At 41.3% G+C, this 22,945-nt stretch overlaps 1 protein-coding gene across 23 annotated transcripts in view; it reads left to right on the top strand.

Moving 5' to 3' along the window:
* Nucleotides 1–22,480, top strand: part of ABLIM1 (actin binding LIM protein 1) — a 284,701-nt gene extending 262,221 nt beyond the window's left edge. For 10 of the 23 annotated variants that reach the window (XM_038578863.1, XM_038578864.1, XM_038578861.1 and 7 more), the window contains 11 exons: nucleotides 7,142–7,246; nucleotides 8,938–8,985; nucleotides 11,868–12,014; nucleotides 14,124–14,215; nucleotides 15,490–15,595; nucleotides 17,976–18,040; nucleotides 18,661–18,721; nucleotides 19,326–19,333; nucleotides 20,049–20,123; nucleotides 21,253–21,333; nucleotides 22,344–22,480. In XM_038578863.1, the coding sequence (XP_038434791.1) occupies nucleotides 7,142–7,246; nucleotides 8,938–8,985; nucleotides 11,868–12,014; nucleotides 14,124–14,215; nucleotides 15,490–15,595; nucleotides 17,976–18,040; nucleotides 18,661–18,721; nucleotides 19,326–19,333; nucleotides 20,049–20,123; nucleotides 21,253–21,333; nucleotides 22,344–22,457 (902 nt within the window). In that variant the 3' untranslated portion in view covers nucleotides 22,458–22,480. The remainder of the gene's footprint in view (nucleotides 1–7,141; nucleotides 7,247–8,937; nucleotides 8,986–11,867; nucleotides 12,015–14,123; nucleotides 14,216–15,489; nucleotides 15,596–17,975; nucleotides 18,041–18,660; nucleotides 18,722–19,325; nucleotides 19,334–20,048; nucleotides 20,124–21,252; nucleotides 21,334–22,343) is intronic. The other 13 variants (XM_038578879.1, XM_038578875.1, XM_038578876.1 and 10 more) reach the window with 5 other exon arrangements.
* Nucleotides 22,481–22,945: the final 465 nt, after the last annotated feature.

Below are 22,945 nucleotides of genomic sequence, written 5' to 3'. Positions count from 1 at the left end.
CAGTCTTGATTTGAACCAAATTAACCAATGACAGTAGCTGAAGGAGGGAGTGGCAAGCAATCACAGATGTTGTTACAGGACTTGAGACAGACATAACAGATTCTAAGCCTGTGTTCCAAGTGCTTGGATCATGGATCATGAGCATTGCTACTGAGTAGCCAAAATGTTGTTCTAGTTGACTAAGCTTTCAATTGCAGTCTACCCAAGTTATGTTCTTATTGTTCACATGGATTTTTGAGCAACTGAGTCCAAAAATATAGATGTACTGCACTTAACCAGCTGCCGTTATTTTTATGTGTGCTACTTTAGCATTTTCTATGCTGTAAAAAAAATGTTGCTGACATGCTTATGGAAGACACACATTGTCATTAAGATCAGTCTTTTTCAGTTGGAGCAGCACTTTCTAAAATTCTTGACAGATTACTTAAAATTATTATTACTAATTAGTATGGGGGGGGGGCTTAGGGAATGTTTATAAAACTGTAAGAAATTATTTAAAAACTTCAGAGATGTATTTTAAAGAGACTTTAATATAGAAGCCCATGGCCAAACTATGATTTGTTTGCTTCTAATATGAAAGAGAAAATAGGGTTTTAATTTAAAAATGTAAATTTTTATGTAAATTTAAATGCCTTGTTTGGTTATTACATGTTTCATCTTTCCTAAGAGATGCTTTTTGTAGGAAGAAAAATGTCACATGTCCTGTAAAGTTATACAAAAGTTGTACAAGAAACACATCATGAAATATCAAGACTCACAAAACCTTGTGTTTGTGAGCAGCATTATGGAGAGCTAGAGTACCCAAATGGATACTGAAGTCCTAAGTTTAAATACTATCTTTGTCCTGTGCTAGCAGTGGGACCTTGGATGGTTGGTTGACTTAACCTATCAAGTGTCACTTGCCTCCCTCATCTACAAAACCTCTCCTAGGTCACCGGGGGTACATGAAGTCAAGTGCCCCTGGTGTGTAGTAAACACTTCCAATTCACCTTCTCCATGACAACTTCTCCCTGGGCATGGTGCCCTTAAGGCACTTTTTTTTTTTTTTTTAGATTTTATTTATTTATTCATGAGAGACATGGAGAGAGAGAGACAGAGACATAGGCAGAGGGAGAAGCAGGCTCCTTACAGGGAGCCTGATATGGGACTCAATCTCAGGACCCTGGGATCGCGACCTGAGCCCAAGACAGATGCTCAACCACTGAGCCACCCAGGCATCCCAAGGCACTTTTGATTATATCATTCCATCTCATTCTCTGGTTAAGACCCCCTTCCCACCCCCAGCCGAGGGCTCACACCTAGGGAGGGGGCTGCACCAGGACCAGACCCCAGGCCCCCAATCCCCCCTGTATGTTTCAGTATACATATACATGAAGTATACTTTTGAGAGCAAAACTCCTTTTTCATCTCTATTTAACCAGGAAATTGCATTCTTGTTGAGACTAAGACATCATTTGAATTTTTACTTTTTGATAGGAATACCAAATAATCATAAAAATTACAATACCTTTGTGTGCCCAAATGGGGCCTTATGAAAAATGTAGGTATACGGTTGACCCTTGAACATGGTGGGGATTAGGGGCACCGACCCCCTGTGCGGTGGAAAAATCTTTGTATAAATTTTGACTCTAAAAACTTAACTGCTAATAGCCTACTATTGACTGGAACCCTTACTGATAACACAAACAGTCAATTAACACATATTTCGTTTGTTGTGTGTATTACAGACTATATTCTTACAATAAAGTAAGCTAGAGAAAAGAAAATGTTATTAAAATCAAGAGGAAATACATTTACAGTACTATATCATTTACCAAAAAATACCCATGTATAAGTGGACCCATGCCATTTCAAACACGTGTCATTCAAGGGTCAAAGGTACATCCTTTTTTGTCTTCAGACTGAATGTGAGCTTTTTGACACAAATATTGTAGTTTTAAATCATAGAGAGCATCAGGCCAAGAGGGATTAGCTTGACCCTGAGCACACACTTAAAAAACATGGTCTCTCATGGTCTCTCTCCCATCTGTCTATAGTTCATTCCTATAAAATAGTTTCCAAACATCAGATACAAAATGTAATATATATAACCGTAGATGCATAGTTTTAAAATCAGATGTGCTTTTTGCTAAATTACAAAATAAATCATGGGGAATTTGTACATTAAAGATACTGCTTTAAAAGCCTAATATAGTTGAATAACTAAAACCCGATTCTTTAAGGAATTACTTCTTAGTTATCCAAAAAAAAAAACATGTATCCATTTACATGGAACACTTCTGCACTTGGAAATTTTGACATGGAGAGCACCTATGGCCACTGGAGAAACACATCTAAGGTATCTTTAAAATGGAGCAAAGTCCACCATGGTCCTACATTCACTTTTTTTATCTTAGAGCTTGTCCTTACGATCTCAAGGCAGTTATTTTTAAAACAAACGTAAGCCGGGCAGCCTGAGGATGCCAGGGCAGGATGTCCATCTCAGAAATGTGTAGCTAGAAGCAGGGGGCCCCCTTGCCACTCTGGCCACCAGAAGTGCAGACCACCTACCCCCAGCCCCATGTCCTGAATCCACTCCCTGGTCCTTTTCTGATGCATGGGCCCAGGCCCCTGGTGTTCATGGAGCTAAGGATGCTGCATACGTGTAAAGCTAAGCTGCCTGTCACAGGCTGCTTCTCTATTCCACTGGCTTCTCCATCCATGTTCTGTAATGTCCACTCTGTCTCTATTTCTATTCCCTAACCTCCCCTTCAGCCTCACTCTGGGTTGGTATGTCATTGTTGAGCCACGTGGACAAGTGCATGCTTAAATTTGGAAAGCTTTACACTCTGTTTTGGGCTATGTCTGTACCATGTTTGCACATGAGTTTCTCCTCCCTCCCTTTTGAAATACTGTTAGACATTATGTTCTGTGTCCACGAAATGTATATAAGTCAGATTTGTAACAGGAGGGCTACATATATTAAGTCTCTTTGAAAGGACTCTGCTGTTCTGCTGTAGAAATGATTTGCTCTGATGCAAATATTTGACACTTGCTTGAAGAAAAACATAATGCTTATGAAAACTTTAGACAAGAACCAGCAATCCTGAAACTCTGTCATGAAATTCTAGATGCTGCCAACTGGAAGGTCCTCTCAAAACATTTGCTTATATTTTGGAATATAAGCACTAAAGTCCAGAAAACCAAGCAGTATTCCAACAGGTTGCCCCAGCAGGCTCATGCACAGTCATTTTGATTTACTTGTCTTAGGATTTGTCATGTGGGCTCTCAGGATACCAGAGAAGATTGAAAATGAGGTCAAAGGATTTGAATTTAAGTACAGTGAGAATCCTGCAAGTGATTGCTCTCCCAAGGACTGAAAAACTGGTTTATCAGGTCAATATGGAAGGAGCTAAAAATGAAGGCTGAGAAATATATATACGTAGTAGCTTCTCATCACAGTAGTTAAGATCACTAACATCTGAGAGACAATCAATACAAGGAAGGACTTATTTAAGAAACAAAATGGCTGTGAATGTGATAGATACAACATTCTATAACATATATGCTATTATATTACCTTTAAACAGTGTATGTTTCAAACTGATGATGATGATGATGGTAATATCTTCTGTATATGATCTTTCATCTGACACCATATATATTACTTTGCCTAAGTAATGCACCAAACGTAAAAATAAGCTCTTAGGGCCCTCATCAGTTGTTTCCTTCTAGAATACATTTAAAGTTTTATCACTTCAAGATTGGATGTTTAAGTCAGAAAAAGGAAAGAGGACTCATCTTAAGAATTTTGCTTTTTCTTTTAAAATGCCAAAAAATGGGGGTGCTCCGAATGGCTCAGTTGAGGGCGTCCGACTCTTGATTTCAACTCAGGTCTTGATCTCAGGGTTGTAAGTTTCAAGCCCTACATTAGAAAAAAAAAAAAAAAGCCAAAAAATGTTTACTGCCTTTGGTATTTTGAGGGCTAAGAGTTTGGTACCTAGCAACAATATTCTGAGACATCGTTCCCAGTGAACCATTGTGACGTGTGGAAATCATATTGCACAGAATCCCTTAGATGGGTACATTGCTTAGTCTCTCTTTACCTAGTGCTTTAACATGTTTCGTGGGAGATTTTAATGGATTCTAGCATTAAATCTATTTATAAGGACTTGAACATAGCAGTGAGGTTGTTTGTTTTTTTTTTTTAAACAACTAGAAAGGTCAATGGTTGCTGAAATAGGCAGCCTAATATAGAACTATATCCAACAAGAAACAGCATTCAGCCAGAATTCACCCATCAGGAATTCACAGTCACTCCCCAGCCTTTGAGAATTGTCAACCATATCTGAGCAGCGGTGGGCTCCTACTGCCACTTGCCAGCAGAGCATCTCCATGATAGATTCTTAATACTTGGGCAAATGCTAATTCTAACATCCTTAAACCTTTGCATCCCATCTATGCAGATATTTTTGTGTGTGCATGCCACTGGCTAATAATCTTCAAAACAAATGTAATGGAGTTTCATCCGATTGGGCATTATCACCAAAACCTGTGTGAACATTCCCCTGAGATGTCTAATGTTCTTCTGCAAGTACAAGGAGGGTAGAGTTGAAGGGCAGGGAGCAGCATGGTTCAGAAGCAGTAGCAGCCAGTGCTCAAGATATGTAGCAAGTCTTCAAAAGACAACCCCAAATAAGGTGAGAAAGTTGTCTTTCTAGATCTTCTTTTGAGAATAGCTCACAAGAAGTATTGTGTTTTTCAATTATGGATTACTCTTGTGAATAAATTCTGTTCACTTCCTCTGAAGTGAAATAGTTAAATTGGGGCCATCGAGGATCTAGTGGGAAAGTTATAAAAAAAGAGGTGCCGCTGTGACCCTGCTGCACAATACTGGCATCTGACTGCCTTTATTCAAGAGCAAGATGATGGTTGTTAATCCTGCAGTGGTGCTTACTAAATGCAGCCATTAATAGCTCAAGAATTCATTTGTGAGCTATTTCAGTCATTCATTTGCAGACATTTAGAAGGCACCTAGTCTTGGCCAGGCACTATGCTGAGCGTAGAAAGATGAATGAGACCCAGTTCTAATTCAGCCTCAGCTTTAAGACAGGATTTCCTTCTAAATGCAAACCACATTCTTCCTTCTGTTCACCTCTACCTGTGTCTTTTCATTTTTTTTCAGACATGAACTGGTTATCTTTTGGAATAGTGATAACACATGAAATAACTTTTTTTTTTTAATTAACCTTTTAATAGATCAGCAGTTGGGGGTGAAACATCATACTTTTTCAAAGCTAATATCTGATCTAAATATTAAAGTCCACGTTACAATGTATGGGGAACTAACTGTAAAACTGACTCTTAAGGGAAAAAAGAAAAAAAAAAGAAAGAAAGAAAAGCTTCAGAACATGATAACCAGAAATCTGGAATCTAAACTGAAGCCAGCAACAAATTCAAATCTCATTTGGAAGATCTTGCTGCCCATTCAGTACAAATGTGTGCTCTGGTTACCTAAAAATACCGTATTGAGAAGTTAAAACTCTAGTAAGCATGTTATTTTAAAACTCCAGCAATTGGCATCTTTTATACTTTGTGGACAGACTCAGAAAAGCTTGGCTTACTTGAGGAAATGAGCTCATGCTCTGTTTTCTATAGATCTATGATTTATTTCATAATGTCACCATTAATTGATGATAAATTACACTTTATCAAAATTTACAACTTTTGTGCTTCAATGGGCACTATCAAGATAGTGAAAGACAACCTGCAGAATGGGAGGAAATATTTGCAAGTCAGATATCTATCTGATAAGGGATTTGTATCCAGAATGTATAAAGAAGTCTTATTTATAACTCAGGAACAAAAGTAATCACATGATAGTTTATTAGCTTTTAATAGTCCCCTACATCTTCTGGTGTATTCTTGGGGCAGATGTTTTCTTAGACATGAGGTAGGAGGACAGTTTAGGATAACAATTAATCTCCAACCAGTTCAGCACAGACCTCAGTTCATCCTGATCAGAAGGGAGTGACAGTGGCCTTGGTGGCACTCCAAGCTTTACAGCCAAGTGCCAGCAATCTTTTCTAGTCCTTTACCTATTCTCTCCTCTAAGCACACCCTGCTGTACAGTCCCAGTGGCCAGTCCTGTTGTTCCCACACACCATGGGCCTGCCTTCCTCAAGATGAGTTCAAGCTATCTAGAATCTGGGCCTGCTCACCGCTCAGCCCACCACCCACCTGGTGTGCTTACTCCTCAATGCCCTGCTCAGTCTAACATCTTAGCTTTCTAGAGGAATTGATGGCACCGTCACCTGAGTAAGCATGTCCACGTCATAGCCTGTCTCCTTAGCTTCTGAGACCTGACCCCCTCATAGGCAGGTGTAACATCTTATTCATCTCCATGTCCTTGGTTATAGCTCAGTGCCCAGCCATGGTAGGTGTCCATACCTGTTTCACAGATGGAGTTTTGGGACTGGGTGGAGCCTCAGTGGAGGCCTCAATTCACCTAATGGTGAATTGTGGGACTGGGTGGAGCCTCTTGGAAGAGACAGGTGGAGAGAGGTATAAGTGGTCTCAAAGTCCCTGGGAGAAAGTGTATATGGTATTTCATGGTGAGGAAGCAGAAACATTTGCTGCAAGTGCAGGCATTTTGCATTGCTGAGGGGAGGGACTGGGTGACCATGCAGGTTCCCAGACGTAGCCTTCCATTCAGAGAAAACTACTGCAGTCATCAGCCTCTGCCATCGTGCCTGGAAGTGACTGTATTTGGGCTTGCATTTCCCGCCCCTTCACATGCTTGGGATTTAATCGTCTGACAACTGAACCTGAATCATTAGCAAGTGACCTTCCATGACTCTTAATGTACTTTCCATCTAATCAGTTTGCTGCTAGCTCACGGCCGTCAACCGCATGCCATTGGAATGACGCATCCTACTGCTAGCTGCTTTTAACCCAGTTCCATGCGAACTCCAGTCTCTCTTGTGGAAAACTAAACCCTCTATCACCTTGTGAGCCAAGTTGATAAATTGAGTTTGTTTCTTTTGTTTCTCCTTTTGGATGTACCTCCTTCCGATTTGTTTTGAATTTTTATTATGCTTGCTCTGTTTTCTTTATTGCTGTCCCTTCTCTTATTTTGTTTTCTCCATTCTTCTCATTGGAGGCAATGAGCCGTCCAGCGGCCGGAACTCCCCTCTCCCTTACCGGCCAGACAGTCGTCCTCTCACTCCAACTTATGCTCAGGCCCCTAAACATTTCCATGTTCCAGGTAGGAGCTGACACAGTCTTTGTCTGGGTGTCCTGTCACGGTGTAGATTGTAGCCCTGTGACCTGTCTCGTCTCATTCCTCACGCTCTCTTCATCGGGGTGCACACAGTCGACAAACCCTAAATTGCAGGATCTGACCCAGAGGGCCATTCAGAGGTTTTGGATGTGAAATGCCAAGGATTGTATGGAAGGCTTGAGTTTTCTCAAAATTTTTTGAAGGGAGATGGGAAATAGAGAGTGAAGGAAGGAGGGTTGAGTTGCTTTGTTTTGACTAAGATTTCATTTTTACCTGTATATTAATGCCTTCTAAGATAGCACTCTGTGGTTTCGTGTCATTGATTATCACAATGGCAATCTAATTATCTTCTCATCCTAAAGATTAAACCACAGCGTCACTCAAGAGTACTTTTATTTTTTCCTGTTGGTCTCCAATATGGAGATTCTTTCTATGGACCTTTGAGAGAAGTGTAAAATTGGATCAATTGGTTGGTCTTTCTGCAATGTATAACCAACTGACTACCTTCTTAGCCCATAAAGATATCTTGCAATTTAGGCTTGGTGCTGTAAGCTTTGCTGAAGTCATAAGCATTTGCTGTCATGGTACAAATAGTAAATTCCCATCAACTACTGGAAAACTCAGAACCCATCAATATCAACACTTAGGGTCAACTCAATTTTCAAGGGCAAGATTGGCCATCGGAGGTCACGATATTTTTTTTTTCCATCAGAAGTACATTTTTTGTTTCTTTTAAGCTACTGAAAGTGGTTTAATAAATTACCCATTATGTTAATATTAGGACACATATTTGGAATCTGTAATAGTATTTTTTCTTTTGCATTCCAAACTTACCTAATAAAACAGGGGAAAGTTCAGTGAGAGTCCTACCACTAAGATAGAACTGCCTTTTAATATAGAGCTTCACTGAACCTTGAAAATCAGTATTGTACATTTGCAACTTTTTGCATGAAGAATGCCCCCACCAAGATACAGTGCCCAAAATCCTGGGGAAACAAACCTTTTGAAATTTCCTGAGTATTTGCAGTCAAAGCAAAACTATAGCATTATCAAATGGGGTCCTGCATAAGTAAATGAATAGTATTTGGCATCTCTTTTCCTTTCTTTTCTTAAATTTGACCTATACAAGTTAAGAGTCTCTCAAACATTCTATCAGCACAACAGACTAGCCTTGCACATAAAAAAAACTGTTTCTGTGTTTTAAAAAACTATTCTTAATTATATTACATTGCTTTCCACTGTTCCACTCATTAGTTGAAAAGTAAATTGAGTCCCTGGTATCTACTGGGAGCTCAATTTCTAGACAGTAGCAATTTGGGGATCTTCCCCAAACTGGTTATGTCTTCCTCACCACTGGAGTCCCTCCACTGCTTGCATTTCTTCCTGTTTTAACCCCACCTTTAGTGAAGTGTGTATTTGCAATAAATGGCTCATGAATTAGCTACATCTCTATATATCCTAAGATGTATTACAAAGGATTCCATATCACTTGTCTGTGGTAATTCACTCATTCCTGGAACTTCTTCCAGTAACTTCAATCTTTGTAATACAAAAGTTAACCTTCTGGGATGTTTTTGTTCAAGAGTCTTCAGTTTGGTTTGCCTCTCGGTTGATCTGTTTTTCCCACTGCTGAACCGGTTCCCATAATCACACACCTTTGCTTTTCATTTCCACAGATCAAGGGATCAACATTTACCGAAAACCACCCATCTACAAACAGCATGGTAAAACCCGCTTTCCTCTGCGTAGCTTTTAAGTTAGCGGCGCCGTCCAGTTGAACTCTTTGCTGTCCTCTGAAAGGCTTCCCTGCTGCTGCTTTTGAGAATCAAACTGGGACGCCCAGCATATTATGCCTTTATGGTTCCCTAAGATGCAAATATTGTGAGATTGGTTTTCCTAGAAAGAGAACGCTTAGCTTAGTGAGGAAGCTCATAGCCAATTTTTGAGCCCATCAGACCATGTAGCACTGCATTCCCAGAGAATGCACAATAATTCACATCTTTTTTTTTTTTTTGCCATCAAATAATTTAACCAGCCTCTATAATTATTTGGATGAACTTCTAATTAGTTTAGTTAAAACAGTGAAGGCCAGCTACCTAGAAAATTTAACTGGACCAAGCCTACATCAACTTGACTGTCCAATTCTCCAGTTCTTAAGGGGATGCAGTTGTCTGTGCCTTGCAGCGGAATGGACAGGACACACTCTGAGAGCAAGGTCCTAGCTGTGGTTCCCAGCCCTTGCCCTCAGTTGTTCTATGATATCATGAACACAATTTCTCTGTCCCTCCGTTTTCTCACAGACAACAACCAGTGAGTTAGGCCAGCTAGTCTCTGAAATTCCTGCAAACTAATATCCCTAAGTTGAATTTATAATTGTGTTTTCCTTTCCTGGAAATACAGAATTTTTAAACCCAGGGAATCACATTACCGTAGGTGAATCATGTTTCCCTCCACCATTATTAGGTCTCTGTAAATTAGGTACCATAAATCTTTGTGAACAGAGAAAGAGCCAAGACTGGTCTTCAGGTGATTTCAGAAAATGATACACAAAATGTGTGTGGAAATTTGAAGGCTGCCTTTAAAATCTAGTAGTCCTCATTAAGGACATTAATGAGTCCTTAAGGATTAAGATGACATGGAAAGAAAGTTGAAAATGCACAAGGAAAAAGAATTTAGGCCAACGTTCTAGGGGGAAAAAAAAGACAATGTACATATTGTAATGGTTTTAGAACTGTGATTTTTTTTTTTCTCATCCTTTTTTTTTTTTTAAGATTTTACACCATGTGCTTGCTTTTTTAAGTTTGTTAACATTGTTTTTGTTTGTTTTTTTTATGGTTTAATGTCTTCTCACCCACTCATTAACATGTGAATGTTTACTGACTTCACCAATTCTAATGCGTAAGTACTGTTTGAAGTCATGCTTTTTTTTCTAAATTTACAAATGAGACTCCAAGAGTTTGATTTATCAATGTAGAAACTCTTTTTATTACTAAAATTTCTAAGGCCCTGCCTCTCTAAACAAAAAGAATCAAATAATTAGGATTTAAAGAGATTGGATACTGTTAGCTATTTATTTGAAAGAGATTGGCTTTTCTTCATGAAACTACTCTGACTTAACTCGTTCTTTGTTATCATTAAGAGTAGCACAGAGTGGCACTTCCCCAAAGGACATGGTGCCAAAGAGCAGTTCCATGTGACAGAACTAGATGGCACAACAAAACCTGGTGTCTTTGCCCCAATGTGTTTGGAAAATACTAGATTTAAATAAAGTCACACTTTTTTTTTTTTGTAATGCAGAACGTCTCAGTCTATAATATGCAATATGCTAACTAACACGTGTTGTCCTCCTTTAAGAAGACAGTGTGATTTGTAGTGTTTTCCAAGCTGATTTTTTTTATTTTTTTCTCATGAGGTTAAAGAGTAGAAACACTACTCTATGCTTGGCCAAGACTTCACCCCTTAGGAGTATATAAGATGATCTTGGTCAAGTCGTTTCAGGAAAACGAGACCCAGAAGGTTACTTTAAGAATGGGGAACTCGAGCTGAGGATTCAAAAAATTATTTCCAGATTTTAAAATATGTGAGCCCAGGAGGGTGGGCGGCAGGGGTGAGACGTTTTATTTAAAGTATTCTAACTGTATTTTAAAATGTGTAGTAACATCCCAGGCCAGTCTGCCAAATTAGCCAGAATCAGGGTCTGACCATTAAACCTGGTTCATTTTGTTCCAGCTCTGTGATTAGATTTGGAACTCTAAGCCAGCAACTCCTCCTCTAAGCAGAGCCGTTAAGAAAGAACCCTGTGAACCAAGCCCTTACTAGTCTGGCTTTTGTTGTTTTAAAGTCGGATGACTCACTTATATGTGCAGACCCTTGAGGAAAACAAGTAGTGTTTTGCATACATACATAAATCAGCATACATAAGGCACAATACAAAATTCCTACAAGCTGAGAGTAGAGTTTCCCATTGCCATTTCTCCTAGGACTCAAGACACGCATATAATATGTAAGGATTAGAATGAACTGGACAGATGATGGCTAAAATGAACAGACACAAATACAGACTCTTATGATTAACAACTACAATCAAATGACAGTGTCGTTTTTTTAACTCAGTTCCTTAATTTCAAGTTGCTAATTCAAATTTCTAATTGTTCTCAAGGAGTTCTGTCTGATGGAACTTTCTGTGGTGACAGAATGGCAATGTTATACAATTGTGCTTCCAATATGGTAGCCACTAACCACATGTGGCTACTGAGCACTTAAAATGCAGCTAGTGCAGCCAAGGAACTGCATTTTAATTTTACTCCTTTGTTGGCTTCACTTAATTTTATTAATTGAAATTTAAGTAGCCACGTATAGCTACAGCTAGCACTGGACCGCCCAATGGAACACGGTATTTCAGATGTAGGATAAAGTTTTGCTTCCAACAGAACTTAAGGAAAATGAGTTGTTGCTAGGCACCACTGAGTGGCTGGGCAGTTGATAACGGTCATAGACAGCCTTCTGGAGTTGAAACTTTTGCCAGAAAACAAGATAACTGTTTAAGTGGGTTGTAGCACCGTGGCCTTGCAGACCCGTAGCTAAGCTCCCCCCGATTCCCGCCTAGATGCAGCTGCCTTGGCAGCCCAGAGCAAGTCTTCAGAAGATATCATCAAGTTTTCCAAGTTCCCAGCAGCCCAAGCTCCAGACCCCAGCGAGATACCAAAGATTGAGACGGACCACTGGCCTGGTCCCCCCTCACTGGCCGCCGTAGGTATGCAACTGCAACAGCTAAGCCACATGGACAAATTGGTAGGAGATGACAAAATGAAATGCTTCGAAGTATGCAGGAGACTGTGTCCCATCGTAAAGACTTTTAAGAAAAGTATGGTGAGAGGTAGAGAAGAGCGCTAAGGTCATATTTGTGTGTGTGCAAAGTGCTTCAAAATTATAAAAACCCAATCACCAGAGCCTTGCACTAACTCACCCACTGAGAGGCAGACAGAACTGGTCTAAAACGGATGATTTGCATGGACTTTCAGAGTTATTACTGCAAAATCAGTAACTCTCGAAACAGTTGAACCAAAGCCTCCTGCCAAGAACATTGTTCTGTATAATTAGAGTCCGGTGGGTGGACTTACTGAGTGTCTACAGAGGCATGATTTCTTTCAGTTGAGTTTGTTTTAGACTATTTCTGGTTTGTAATTACAATTCTCTTAACAACCAGTCCTAACACCGAAGCCCTGCACCTTTCTTGTGACATCATGGTCTCCTTCACTAAGAAGGGCTGTCACAGAGTCAGGGGTGCCCTGAAATACTCCTCGTGTGAAGTTATGTGATTTTTCCATCTATCATTTCCATGCATTCTGTACTAAAATGTCACATTTGAGCTGTTTCATTCTTTGCTTTGAGCCACGAATCTATGCCTCAGAACTGTGTCTGTGTTTTTACTGTTTTGTCAGTTGTGAAATCACTTTGGCCTAAAATGGGGTATTAGCAAATTTAGGAGCTAATACTGAAAATGTAGTGAGTCAGCTTTACACAGAACTATCTCCTCACATTTCTATTGACAACCTACTTGACAACCTATTTGAAATTGAAACCCTTCAATTTTCCAAATTTCCTTCATCGTGCTTTTCCTCATCAAGTTATTTTCTGGAATAATTTTTATTACAAACAATCTTAGTGGATTTTAAAGCAATCTGTACTTATAGAAATACTTGAAGGAAAATCTACCTCCATGGGTTTATGATTCACAAGTATTCTCTATAGTATGATGATTTAAGACTTATCTGATTCTTGCAAACTTGTGTCTTTTTAATTGTTATTAGTAGAGATGGAAGAGAGAGCATTCACATTGGCATTTATGATTTTAGGACCTAAGATTCCATCATCAGCTCTCCTCTCCCAGACTGTGCCCCACAGGCAGGACACTGGGCCTTTGAGGTTCCTTCCTCATTCAGTGATGCTGTTTAGTGGGGACATAAGCAGCTAAATTTAGAGGAAAGGGAGAGTTAACATTTTGTTGTTAAAATCATCATCACTAAGTGGTTTAAAGCTTTCGGGATTCCAAAATGAAAACAATTCTGGCCCATTAGTCAAAATGATAAAAACCGAGACGATTAGTTAAAGTTTATTTTGATTAGATTAGCAAGCTTTCCTGTTTCCTCCCACAGCCAGATTAATCCAAGCAATTTAGGAAAAACAATAATTATCTTAATTTTACAACCGTTCAGACAGACTCCTCCCTTTTACTCCCTGACTCCCCTTTTCCAAGAATCTTAAAAGTTGTAAATGATCTTCTAGATGGGACTTTAGCTAACTTTTTAGCTGTATTGACACTATTTATTGACCCATTAGTATAAAACTCTTTTGTGACCATTTTTCCAAAGGACTAAGGGAAAGAAACGTTCGAGACTCACCCCTTAAAGGAAAAGTAAAAGCAGGCTTGTTAATGAATTTATTAAGGGCAGAAGATAGGGTGATCATATGATGACAAGTCTATTCAGAAAAACAGAAAACTAGAAGATTTCAAACTTGTCACAAGAGAGTGATTGCCTTACCTATTTGATGGTATGTACGTGGATTTGGATTCCTCCCCGTGTGATGACTTAGCCCCAATCATAATGGCACACCCACTGAGTCCTAATTGAGCAGGTCAGTTGTTAGGAGGCCAAAATTCATGACTTACTAGCTTTCACGTTGAACTGGCCCATCACACGACACCTGCCAGTTGTGCAGAGTTGGTGGTAGGCTCTTCTCGGTGTGTTGTTCACAAACCGCTGATTTTGCCTGCCGGACAAGTTGAGCACAGGTGGATTAGTCCCTTAGGATCCCCTTGCCGTGGGGCTAATGTGAGAAGTTGTCTTTGCTGTGGAATTAGGAGCCGACATGAGACGCAGATCTAGTGGCAGAGAGGAAGATGAGGAGGAACTTCTGAGGCGCCGGCAGCTGCAAGAAGAGCAATTAATGAAGGTTTGTCCTTAAACTACTTTGCTGTGGTCTTCAATTCAGTTCCATAGATCTGGCTTTTTGAACGGGTACCGTGGAGTGAGCCACCAAGTGAATGAGAGGCTGTCCCAACCTTCAAAGGGCTGGAAATCTAGTAGGCAAGGGAAGACAGGCCTCTAGTGACCATGAGGCAGGGCACTTAGTGGGTTCTGGAAGAGATGGCCTGGAAGCTGGAGGTCAGAGACATGGAATGTTCGAGCTTCTGTAAGGAGAGCCAGACCACATGGTGTATGTGTGTGCAGTGCACATGTCGAAAGGGCCAAGTAGGGCCAAGCTGTACACCCACATGGTGCAACACCTGCCTTCCCTCATGCACGCTCTGCTAAGGGGACTCCCTTGGGATTGAGTATTTCTCCCTTAGGACTTGGACCTTGTATGTACATCTGGGCCAGGAAAGAAGGGATAAAACGGACTGCCACCAAGACGTCCTCATTATACCCTTCCCACAATGTCCTGGAAGACCAGAAGAAGGATAATCCATTATAGCCTGGGGTAGAGGGAGCCAGGACATTATGCATTCTCCCACAAATAAGGGATGATGAATCTCTTCAAGTGACATTTTCCAAATGTCATTTTAGAAATGACATCTTTGTCATATTCCAAAGATACTCAATCATAAGGGAAATATACGTGATACTAGTTATATGGAAGAAAAGGATACAAGGTTGCATTTATAGCGTGATCCCAGTTTTGTATGATATGTACAGAGAAAAATGCTGGATGGCTATAAAAATGTAAATGGTGGTTATCTCTTATGGGTTACTCTTCTTCTAGATTTTCTAAAATCTGTGCAAATGAGCATATATTACTCTTGTTTTCTTGTTTTTAAATCAATGTAATTTCTTTTTAAAGGATGCTATCCCCAACCCCCCTTTGCACATCAAAAATCTGCACACAGTCATACATACCTCCTAAGGTTACCTGCTGGCATCTTGGGGAGGGCAAAGGAGGGAGGACATTCTCCTGACATGGAGCCTGGCCGTGGCCTAGGGAAATGGAGTCCTTGACATGAAAAAGACCAAGAGGGGTTCAAGGTCCAAAATCTGGCCTACCAAACCAACCAACAAACAAACAAACAAAAATCTGGCCTATCCCTTGAGGGACCCCAGGCTCTGCCACTGTATGTATCCAGGCCACTCCATAGTCAGGAACTTCTTGCAGGACCTTCTAAAACAGAAACTGTCATTCTATGACAATAAATGTGGACTTCACTTTCATCTTGCTTTTCTTTATGATAGCTCAACTCAGGCCTGGGGCAGTTAATATTGAAAGAGGAGATGGAGAAGGAGAGCCGAGAGAGGTCATCCCTGTCAGCCAGTCGCTATGATTCTCCCATCAACTCAGGTAAACAACAGGCCCAGCGCCTTCTCCCAGCCGAGAGCCTGCCTGGATTGTTCCAGAAGAGGCAGGGCCATTCCTGGTGGAAACTACAGAGTGTTCTATATGAGCAGAAGTGTACAAAATGCGCCGCATGTCACCTTAGCTTATAAGGATGCCAGAGTTCTTCCTTAAATGTATACTTTCTTTATGTTGGAAATGGGGGATTTATGTCTAAATCCCTTGGAGGATTTCCTGAAGGTCAATTCATCTTAGTGGGGGCAGCCCGGGTGGCTCAGCGGTTTAGCGCCGCCTTCAGCCCAGGGCCTGTGTCCCTGGAGCCCAGGATCGAGTCCCACTTCGGGGTCCCTGCAGGGAGCCTGCTTCTCCCTCTGCCTGTGTCTCTGCCTCTCTCTGCCTCTCTCTGTGTCTCTCATGAATAAATAAATAAAATCTTAAAAAAAAAAAAAAGGAAAAGAAATACACAATAAATAGTAGGTTAAGAAAATAGAGTAGATTTTAAAAAAATTCATCTTGGAATGAGCAAAAGGAAATCCTTATAGAGAACAGAATGCTTTTGGAGAATTTGAAAACATGGGTTAGCTCTAATATGTGGAGTAAATGTGTGTGTGTGTGTGTGTGTGTGTGTGTGTGTGTGTGTGTGTATAATTAAAACTAAACATAAGCTCAATCAGGAGAGGTCTAGATCAGGCAAGGAAGGAAGAAGGTACATGATCAGGATTTTCTGTCTTTATGGTTTTTACATTCTCTGCTGGGAAGGGAAGATATCTGCACATGCAGAAGTCACCACTGGTAGTATCTTATCCTGGAAAGGGTCTCATACTTTCTAAACCCATGTACTTCGAACTCCTATTACCTTATTTCCATTAGGAAGGAATTGTGATTTTTGGCTCAGGGAACTCCGTTTCACAAAAGAGGCTTCATAACAATTGATTAAATTGATTCATCCTTTCAATCTAGAACACAATATGACAACATGAATCAAGAACCTTATAGTTCATTTCATTTTGACTATTGTACTCTTTAAAAAAGAGGGAGAAAGAGAATAGAGTGCTTGTAGAGAACCTGAAAAACATTTTCAAAACATTATGATTTTACATTTAGATCTTCAATAAATGAGCTGAAGACCAACAGTGTTGTTTTGGACACTTTTTTGAAGGAGGTTATTTATATATTGGGCTGAAATAGTCTATCAGGTATATTTTGCCCTGCTCATATTTGTCATAAGCCAATTCTCTCTTCACCCACAAGATTCCTTCTCCCATGTTCTGAATTGGTACATAATTTTCCCCTCTGGAAAGTTCTTTAAAAATGTGTTTAGTGTTTACTACATGCAAGTACTTTTGCTCAACATTGGTCCATTTATTTTTACAACATGCCAATGAAGTAGGTGATATTATTATTCCCATTTTGCAAATCAGGAGACAGGTATAGGAAGTTTAAGGAACTTACCCAATGTCACATTATTAATAACTAGCAAAACTAAGATTCAGGAGTCCAGGCATAAAACCTCAGAGTCCATATGCTGAATGGAATGCCCTGCTACATACTGAGCCTACATGCCTCATTGGATCATGTGTTTGGTGGTTTATTAATCTTTAGTGTCCCTTCTGATCCTGTAGTTCCGCTCTATAAGAACAGATAGCACTATATCTACATGAGTCAAGAAACAAAGACTTACAAATGTGAAATACCATGCAGAAGTGTTAAGTTATGGAGCCAGAATTCAAACCCAGATTGCCCCCCGCCCATGCTCCACAGTTTATGTAGTGCCATGATGTTGACTAATGGGATAGCCTATCCCACGCCTCTCAGGAACTCAACTGTGGTGGGCCAGGAGAACATGCTAACATACATGGTTGGCTTTCAGGTCAGTTATTGCTACCATACCAATTGGGGCATGAGCTTATGCATCCAAAAAAACCCTGGGTTCAGATCATTGCTTAGCAATTTATAAGGTGAGTGACCTTGGGCAAGATACTTAATTTCTGTTAGCCCCTATTTCTTCTCCTGTAAAGTGGAAATAATAGTGTTATTAGGATTGTATTGAGGATTTAGAGGTAAAGCAGTCCCAAGCACCTCTTCCTTCTCCATCCATTCCCTGCATCACCCAAATATGGTGGCCTTTCGTGAACATCAGAGCCCCATATTGGGTTATTTTTTCTATTTTTCTGTGTGTCTTCTGTAAGGTAGAAGATACATTGGCAGTTTCATTAGAGAATTAGACTTCTGGGGGCACCTGGCTGGCTCAGTTGGTCGAATGTGCGACTCTTGATCTTGGAGTTGTGAGTTTGAGCCCCACGTTGGAGGTAGAGTTTACTTGGAAAACAAGAGAAGCTATTAAGAATTGGACTTCTGATTTCCTTTTTTACTTTTTCTCATTCAGCTGCACATGTTTTATCATCCAAAACCTCATCTCTCCCAGGCTATGGAAAAAATGGGCTTCACCGGGTAAGATTCCTCAATTAATTGTTCCTGAGGTAATTCCCCCTTTGGTCCTGGTGGAAATCTGAATATGTTTGATAATATGATCTCAGTGTTAGAATATAATGAAAATTGTAATCTCCCTGAAGTCCTGGCAAGTCACTTTGACTTAGAGGCAAAATAAAATATTTCTACTGAGAGAAAGAGAAATTGACTTTAGATGAAAGAGTAGCCTCTATAAGCTTGTGGGAAGATGACATTAATTAATTATGTGGCAAATATTTCCACAACCAAGCTAAAAGTAATGACCTGAGCCCTTATCTCTGCTGTAAAAAGGTAGGAGAAAGTTTGTTGTCGTTGCCCACTGTGCAAAGCATAGAACAAATGTAATTATGCAGCTACTAGCTGTGTGGTGAAATGTATTTTTATTTATCGGCAAAAGATAACGTGCTTATTACCCAGGGCCTGCTGGCCGTGGATACGCTGCAAAAGATGAGATTTTCATGATAGAAGACAAATAAGGAAGGTCCAGGAATTCAGCTGGGAAGGATTCTGAGGATCTTGTAAACCCTTTCTTCCTTTTCACCTGACTCCAAAACCATCGCTGTGGAGTAGATGGTCTAACGATGTGTTCTTTCTCGCTTCAGCCTGTTTCCACAGACTTTGCTCAGTACAACAGCTATGGGGACGTCAGTGGGGGAGTGCGAGGTAAGGCCCGTGCGCTCGAGCTGCTGACTGCTGGCCCAGCTTGAGACAGGGCTGTGCTGCCTGCCACACGTGCATTGCCTGGGTTCGTGCTGCCTAAAGCCGGATCGCAGCTAGCCTGTGTGAGCTAGTGGAGCGTGTGTTAAAATTGCAAAGCATCTCTCCTGAAACGAGACCATGAGAAGCAGGGTGCATGAGAATGAACTCATTGCTCCTGCCATGTGCAGAGCACTCAATTCGATAGGTATCTGGAGTTACAGTGCGCTAGACGCAGCCCTACTGTCAAAAATGCACATGATTGACTGAGACTGGGACAGGTTGGGGTGAGAAGAAGGCAGAAACACCCTCAAGATGTGGGGGGAAAGCTGCATGAGGAAAGGGTGTTTTAACTGATCACTTAAAGTGGGGCAGGCATTTCCTGGCTTTAGGGAGCCAGGTGGGTAGTGTGTACAGAGACTCCAGCAGAAAGAAGAACATGGTGCATTGGAGAGTGTCTGGAGAATCGCAATAGGACATGGTATATTAATATTAACAATATTAATATTAATGTTTCCATGTCTTTCTATGATCTTTCCCTTCTGATATTTTCTTTTTCTTTCCTTTCTAGACTACCAGGTATGGAACACTGTCTCTCTCCAGTTGGCCACACCAGCAAAACAGCCATTGTCCAATGCAGACATGGGTTGCTGCTACAGGGAAGGGTTTCTTTTGAGAAGATCCTTATTTGGGTGGATCATTCTGGTTCATTAGTCCATAGGTGTGAGGAGCCATGAGGATCGGGCATGCTGGGTGCCAACATCAAGCTGGCCCTGCAGGCCTCAGGGATGTGACATCCCCTTTAGGCATCAGGGGACTCTTGCTCTGGCCTCAGAGAGTCCTCTCTGGGGTAGAGGTAGACCAACATCAAGGGTCTCCTCAAATATAGCTTTTCCTTTGAGTCATAACTGCTCAGTACTTTTGGTCCTCCCCTCTTTCCTATGGTCCCAAATGAAAAGAAACAACAATAGGTCAATAGGAAAGAGCTGCTTTGGTACCATTCCTTTTTTCCTAGACCCTAAACCTTGTAAAAATTATGGTGGAGAATGAGAAAAGGAAAAAAAAATACAAGAAAACGAAGAGTAAAATAAAACAATTTAGAACAGTATTCCCAGTGTTCCTGCTTTTATGCAGCAAGGCTCTCATTTTGAAAAATTTATGGTGATTAAGATGACACATCGACAAAACAGTGAGGATTTGAGGCCTAAGCAGGGAATTCTGGGAGGTCACAGAGTTACCCCTCAGCTCCCCATGCCACTGTGTGCTCCTCCTTAAACCAGCTTTTCTCTTGCAGACTCTCCCAGATGGCCACATGTCTGGGGCAAGAATGGATCGAGGGGTGTCCATGCCCAACATGTTGGAACCAAAGGCAAGTGCAGCCATCTCTGCTCTCACATGGGGACAGCAAAGCAGGCACAACCCTGAAAAGATTTGGTTTTCTCTCTTTTCATCATGCTCAGTGTTAAGGTCCATTAGCTTCCAGGCTGAGACATTACACGAGCCATGTCACAAAGTATCTGGACACCCCACTGGTTTTGTCACACGGAGTCAAGAGGCTTAAGCCCTCATGGGATATGCTGCTGTGTGTTCACAGTGAGGTACCAGCACGCCTCTCCTATGAGCTTCGTACTCCGTTTGTCCCTGCCATGAGCACCTCAAGGCATACCCAGTGCTAAGTGGGGCAGATGCAGACCACTCCAAATAGGGTGCCCAAGACGTCCCATTTGCCCAGGACTTGCCCAGTGTTAGCATTGAAAGTCTAGCATTCTGGAAACCTCCTCAGTCCTGGGCAAGCTAGGATGGCTGGTTACCCTAGCTCCAGACCATCCTGAAACTTCAGAGGTGTCCAAGGCTGTGCTTCCTAGTGACCATAACTGGGGCTTATTTCAATGTCCTCCAACAGAACACTGTTTCTGGGTCTGCCTGGTTCCATGAAATCATGAGCCAGTCATGGAACAAGATTGTTGAACCCTGTAGAGGTACCCTGGCCATATAAACCATGTTCCTATCATTTCTCTTCTAATTTTTACCTTTACCACCAAGACATAATAAGTTTGTATTCTTTCACTCAACAAAGCCCTCCAAAGGCACAGTGCTACATGAGACATGGTGAGTTGAGAAAATGTATAAGAACTGGTCCCTGGGGATCCCTGGGTGGCGCAGCGGTTTGGCGCCTGCCTTTGGCCCAGGGCGCGATCCTGGAGACCCGGGATCGAATCCCACATCGGGCTCCCAGTGCATAGAGCCTGCTTCTCCCTCTGCCTGTGTCTCTGCCTCTCTCTCTCTCTCTCTCTATCATAAATAAATAAAAATTAAAAAAAAAAAAGAACTGGTCCCTGTCCGCTGGATATGGAAGGATCATCCATCACTCAGATACCGTAATTATAATGTCTTAGATGCTCTATCTTGGGAGTACTAGATTTTAGGTAGATTCAGCTTGTTAATAAAACGGACAGCAGTGTTCTAAAAAAAAAACTTGTTTTCTCTTTGCTCCTCAGATATTTCCATATGAAATGCTGATGGTGACCAACAGAGGGCGCAACAAAATCCTAAGAGACGTGGACAGAACCAGGCTGGAGGTAAACTGATTAACCAACCAGTCCCAACTGTAGATACCTGTGCATTTCCCCCAACTTTCCCCTAAGAAGTGTTTCAATGAGGGCAAAAAAATAAAACAAAAGAAATAAAAAGAAAAGAATCAACCTCATGTGGCAGGTAGAACTAAGATAACTTGGGATTGAAACCTGAATAATATACACTTAAAGAGATCAGCCTAAATGTGTAGTAAAGCCCAAAAGATGAGCCAAGAGACACAGTATGATTTTAGCTGTCTTCTGTGGAAACTTGATGTTGCTGTAATTATGGCTGGGATTGTAGAATGGAATCCCCAGCCTCTTCAGATATCCCAGAGCCTGGGATGAGATCTTCGAGAGAGGGAAGGAAGTGCTCAGTAAAGAGGTTTGCCCTGGACCAGTTTCCCTCTTGGCTGTTTCCACATTGCTTGCCGAAGGGTTATCTGGGTGCACATATCCAAGACATGCAAGGCGGATCATACTTTTCCATATGAGTGATTTTAATTAAGAAAAACTCAGGCTACCAGTCTTATAAAGAATCATTACTTTCCCCTGACATGAGGCTCTACCTTTGTATGTGAAGTCAGTCTGGCACAGGGAATAAAGGCTCTACTGTCCTAAGGGAACTTTTTAGGAGGGACACTACTCTGGAAGTCTCTCTCTGGCTTTCTGACTGCTATGGCCCATTTTCCCTGCATCTCCTCAACATCCCAAGGACCTGAAATGGAACTGCCTCCAGCATAATGAATAACCTTTCTATGTCCCATCACCATGTAGTGTGTTACAATAATCATTAATCCTCTGGCAGCTCTTTTGTCTGCTGGGGAAGGTGCCTCGCCTGGGCCAACCAGGTAAGGAGTCAGTTGGTCAAGCACCTGCTAACCATTCTCAAAGGTAAACTCCTCTGCCATCATTCTACCCTGCTCTTCAAGATGATCACTTGTAGACTCCAGAGCAAGTCTCAAGGCCATCCATGTGGCCAGTAGAACTGACCACTGTTCTTTCTCCCACTACAGCGCCACCTAGCCCCAGAAGTGTTTCGGGAAATCTTTGGAATGTCCATACAGGAATTTGACAAGTTACCTCTTTGGAGACGCAACGACATGAAGAAGAAAGCGAAACTCTTCTAAGTCCCCCGCGTAGACAGCAGTTAGAAAAAGGACTGACATGGCGGTGACACATAGGATGTTGTGTTAAGGCCCAAACTTGATTGGAGAATTTGCAAACTATTGTCCCTCAACAACAACAAAATGGGAAAGCCGATTAAAACACCCATAAGCCAAATATGGGGCCAGCCATCGGCAACACTTGCCAAGCAACAACGGGGTAGAAATTTCTGTGTTCCCCACACTCGACAGTAGTGTTCACACGTGACCTTTTTACATCACCTTATGTACACAACAGGAGCTACTTCCTTCATTTCCTTTAACTGTTGTCTAACAATAGTGTTGACTGTATGGGTAAGAGCCAGCAAGTGCCCTTAGGATGCCGCATGGAAAAAAGCAGTTGTAATAATTCCAAAGTGGGAATCTATTTATTATGTAGCACCGTGGCTAAGAAGGAAGAGCCTGAGGGACATATCCATGTGGTCGCACCACTTTGCACACCCCTGTCCTCA

The sequence above is a fragment of the Canis lupus genome, chromosome 28 (genome assembly GCF_011100685.1).
Source record: "Canis lupus familiaris isolate Mischka breed German Shepherd chromosome 28, alternate assembly UU_Cfam_GSD_1.0, whole genome shotgun sequence".
NCBI classification, from domain to species: domain Eukaryota; kingdom Metazoa; phylum Chordata; class Mammalia; order Carnivora; family Canidae; genus Canis; species Canis lupus.
Note: the sequence above shows the minus strand (reverse complement) of the source record. Positions and strands in the feature narration are given on the sequence as shown.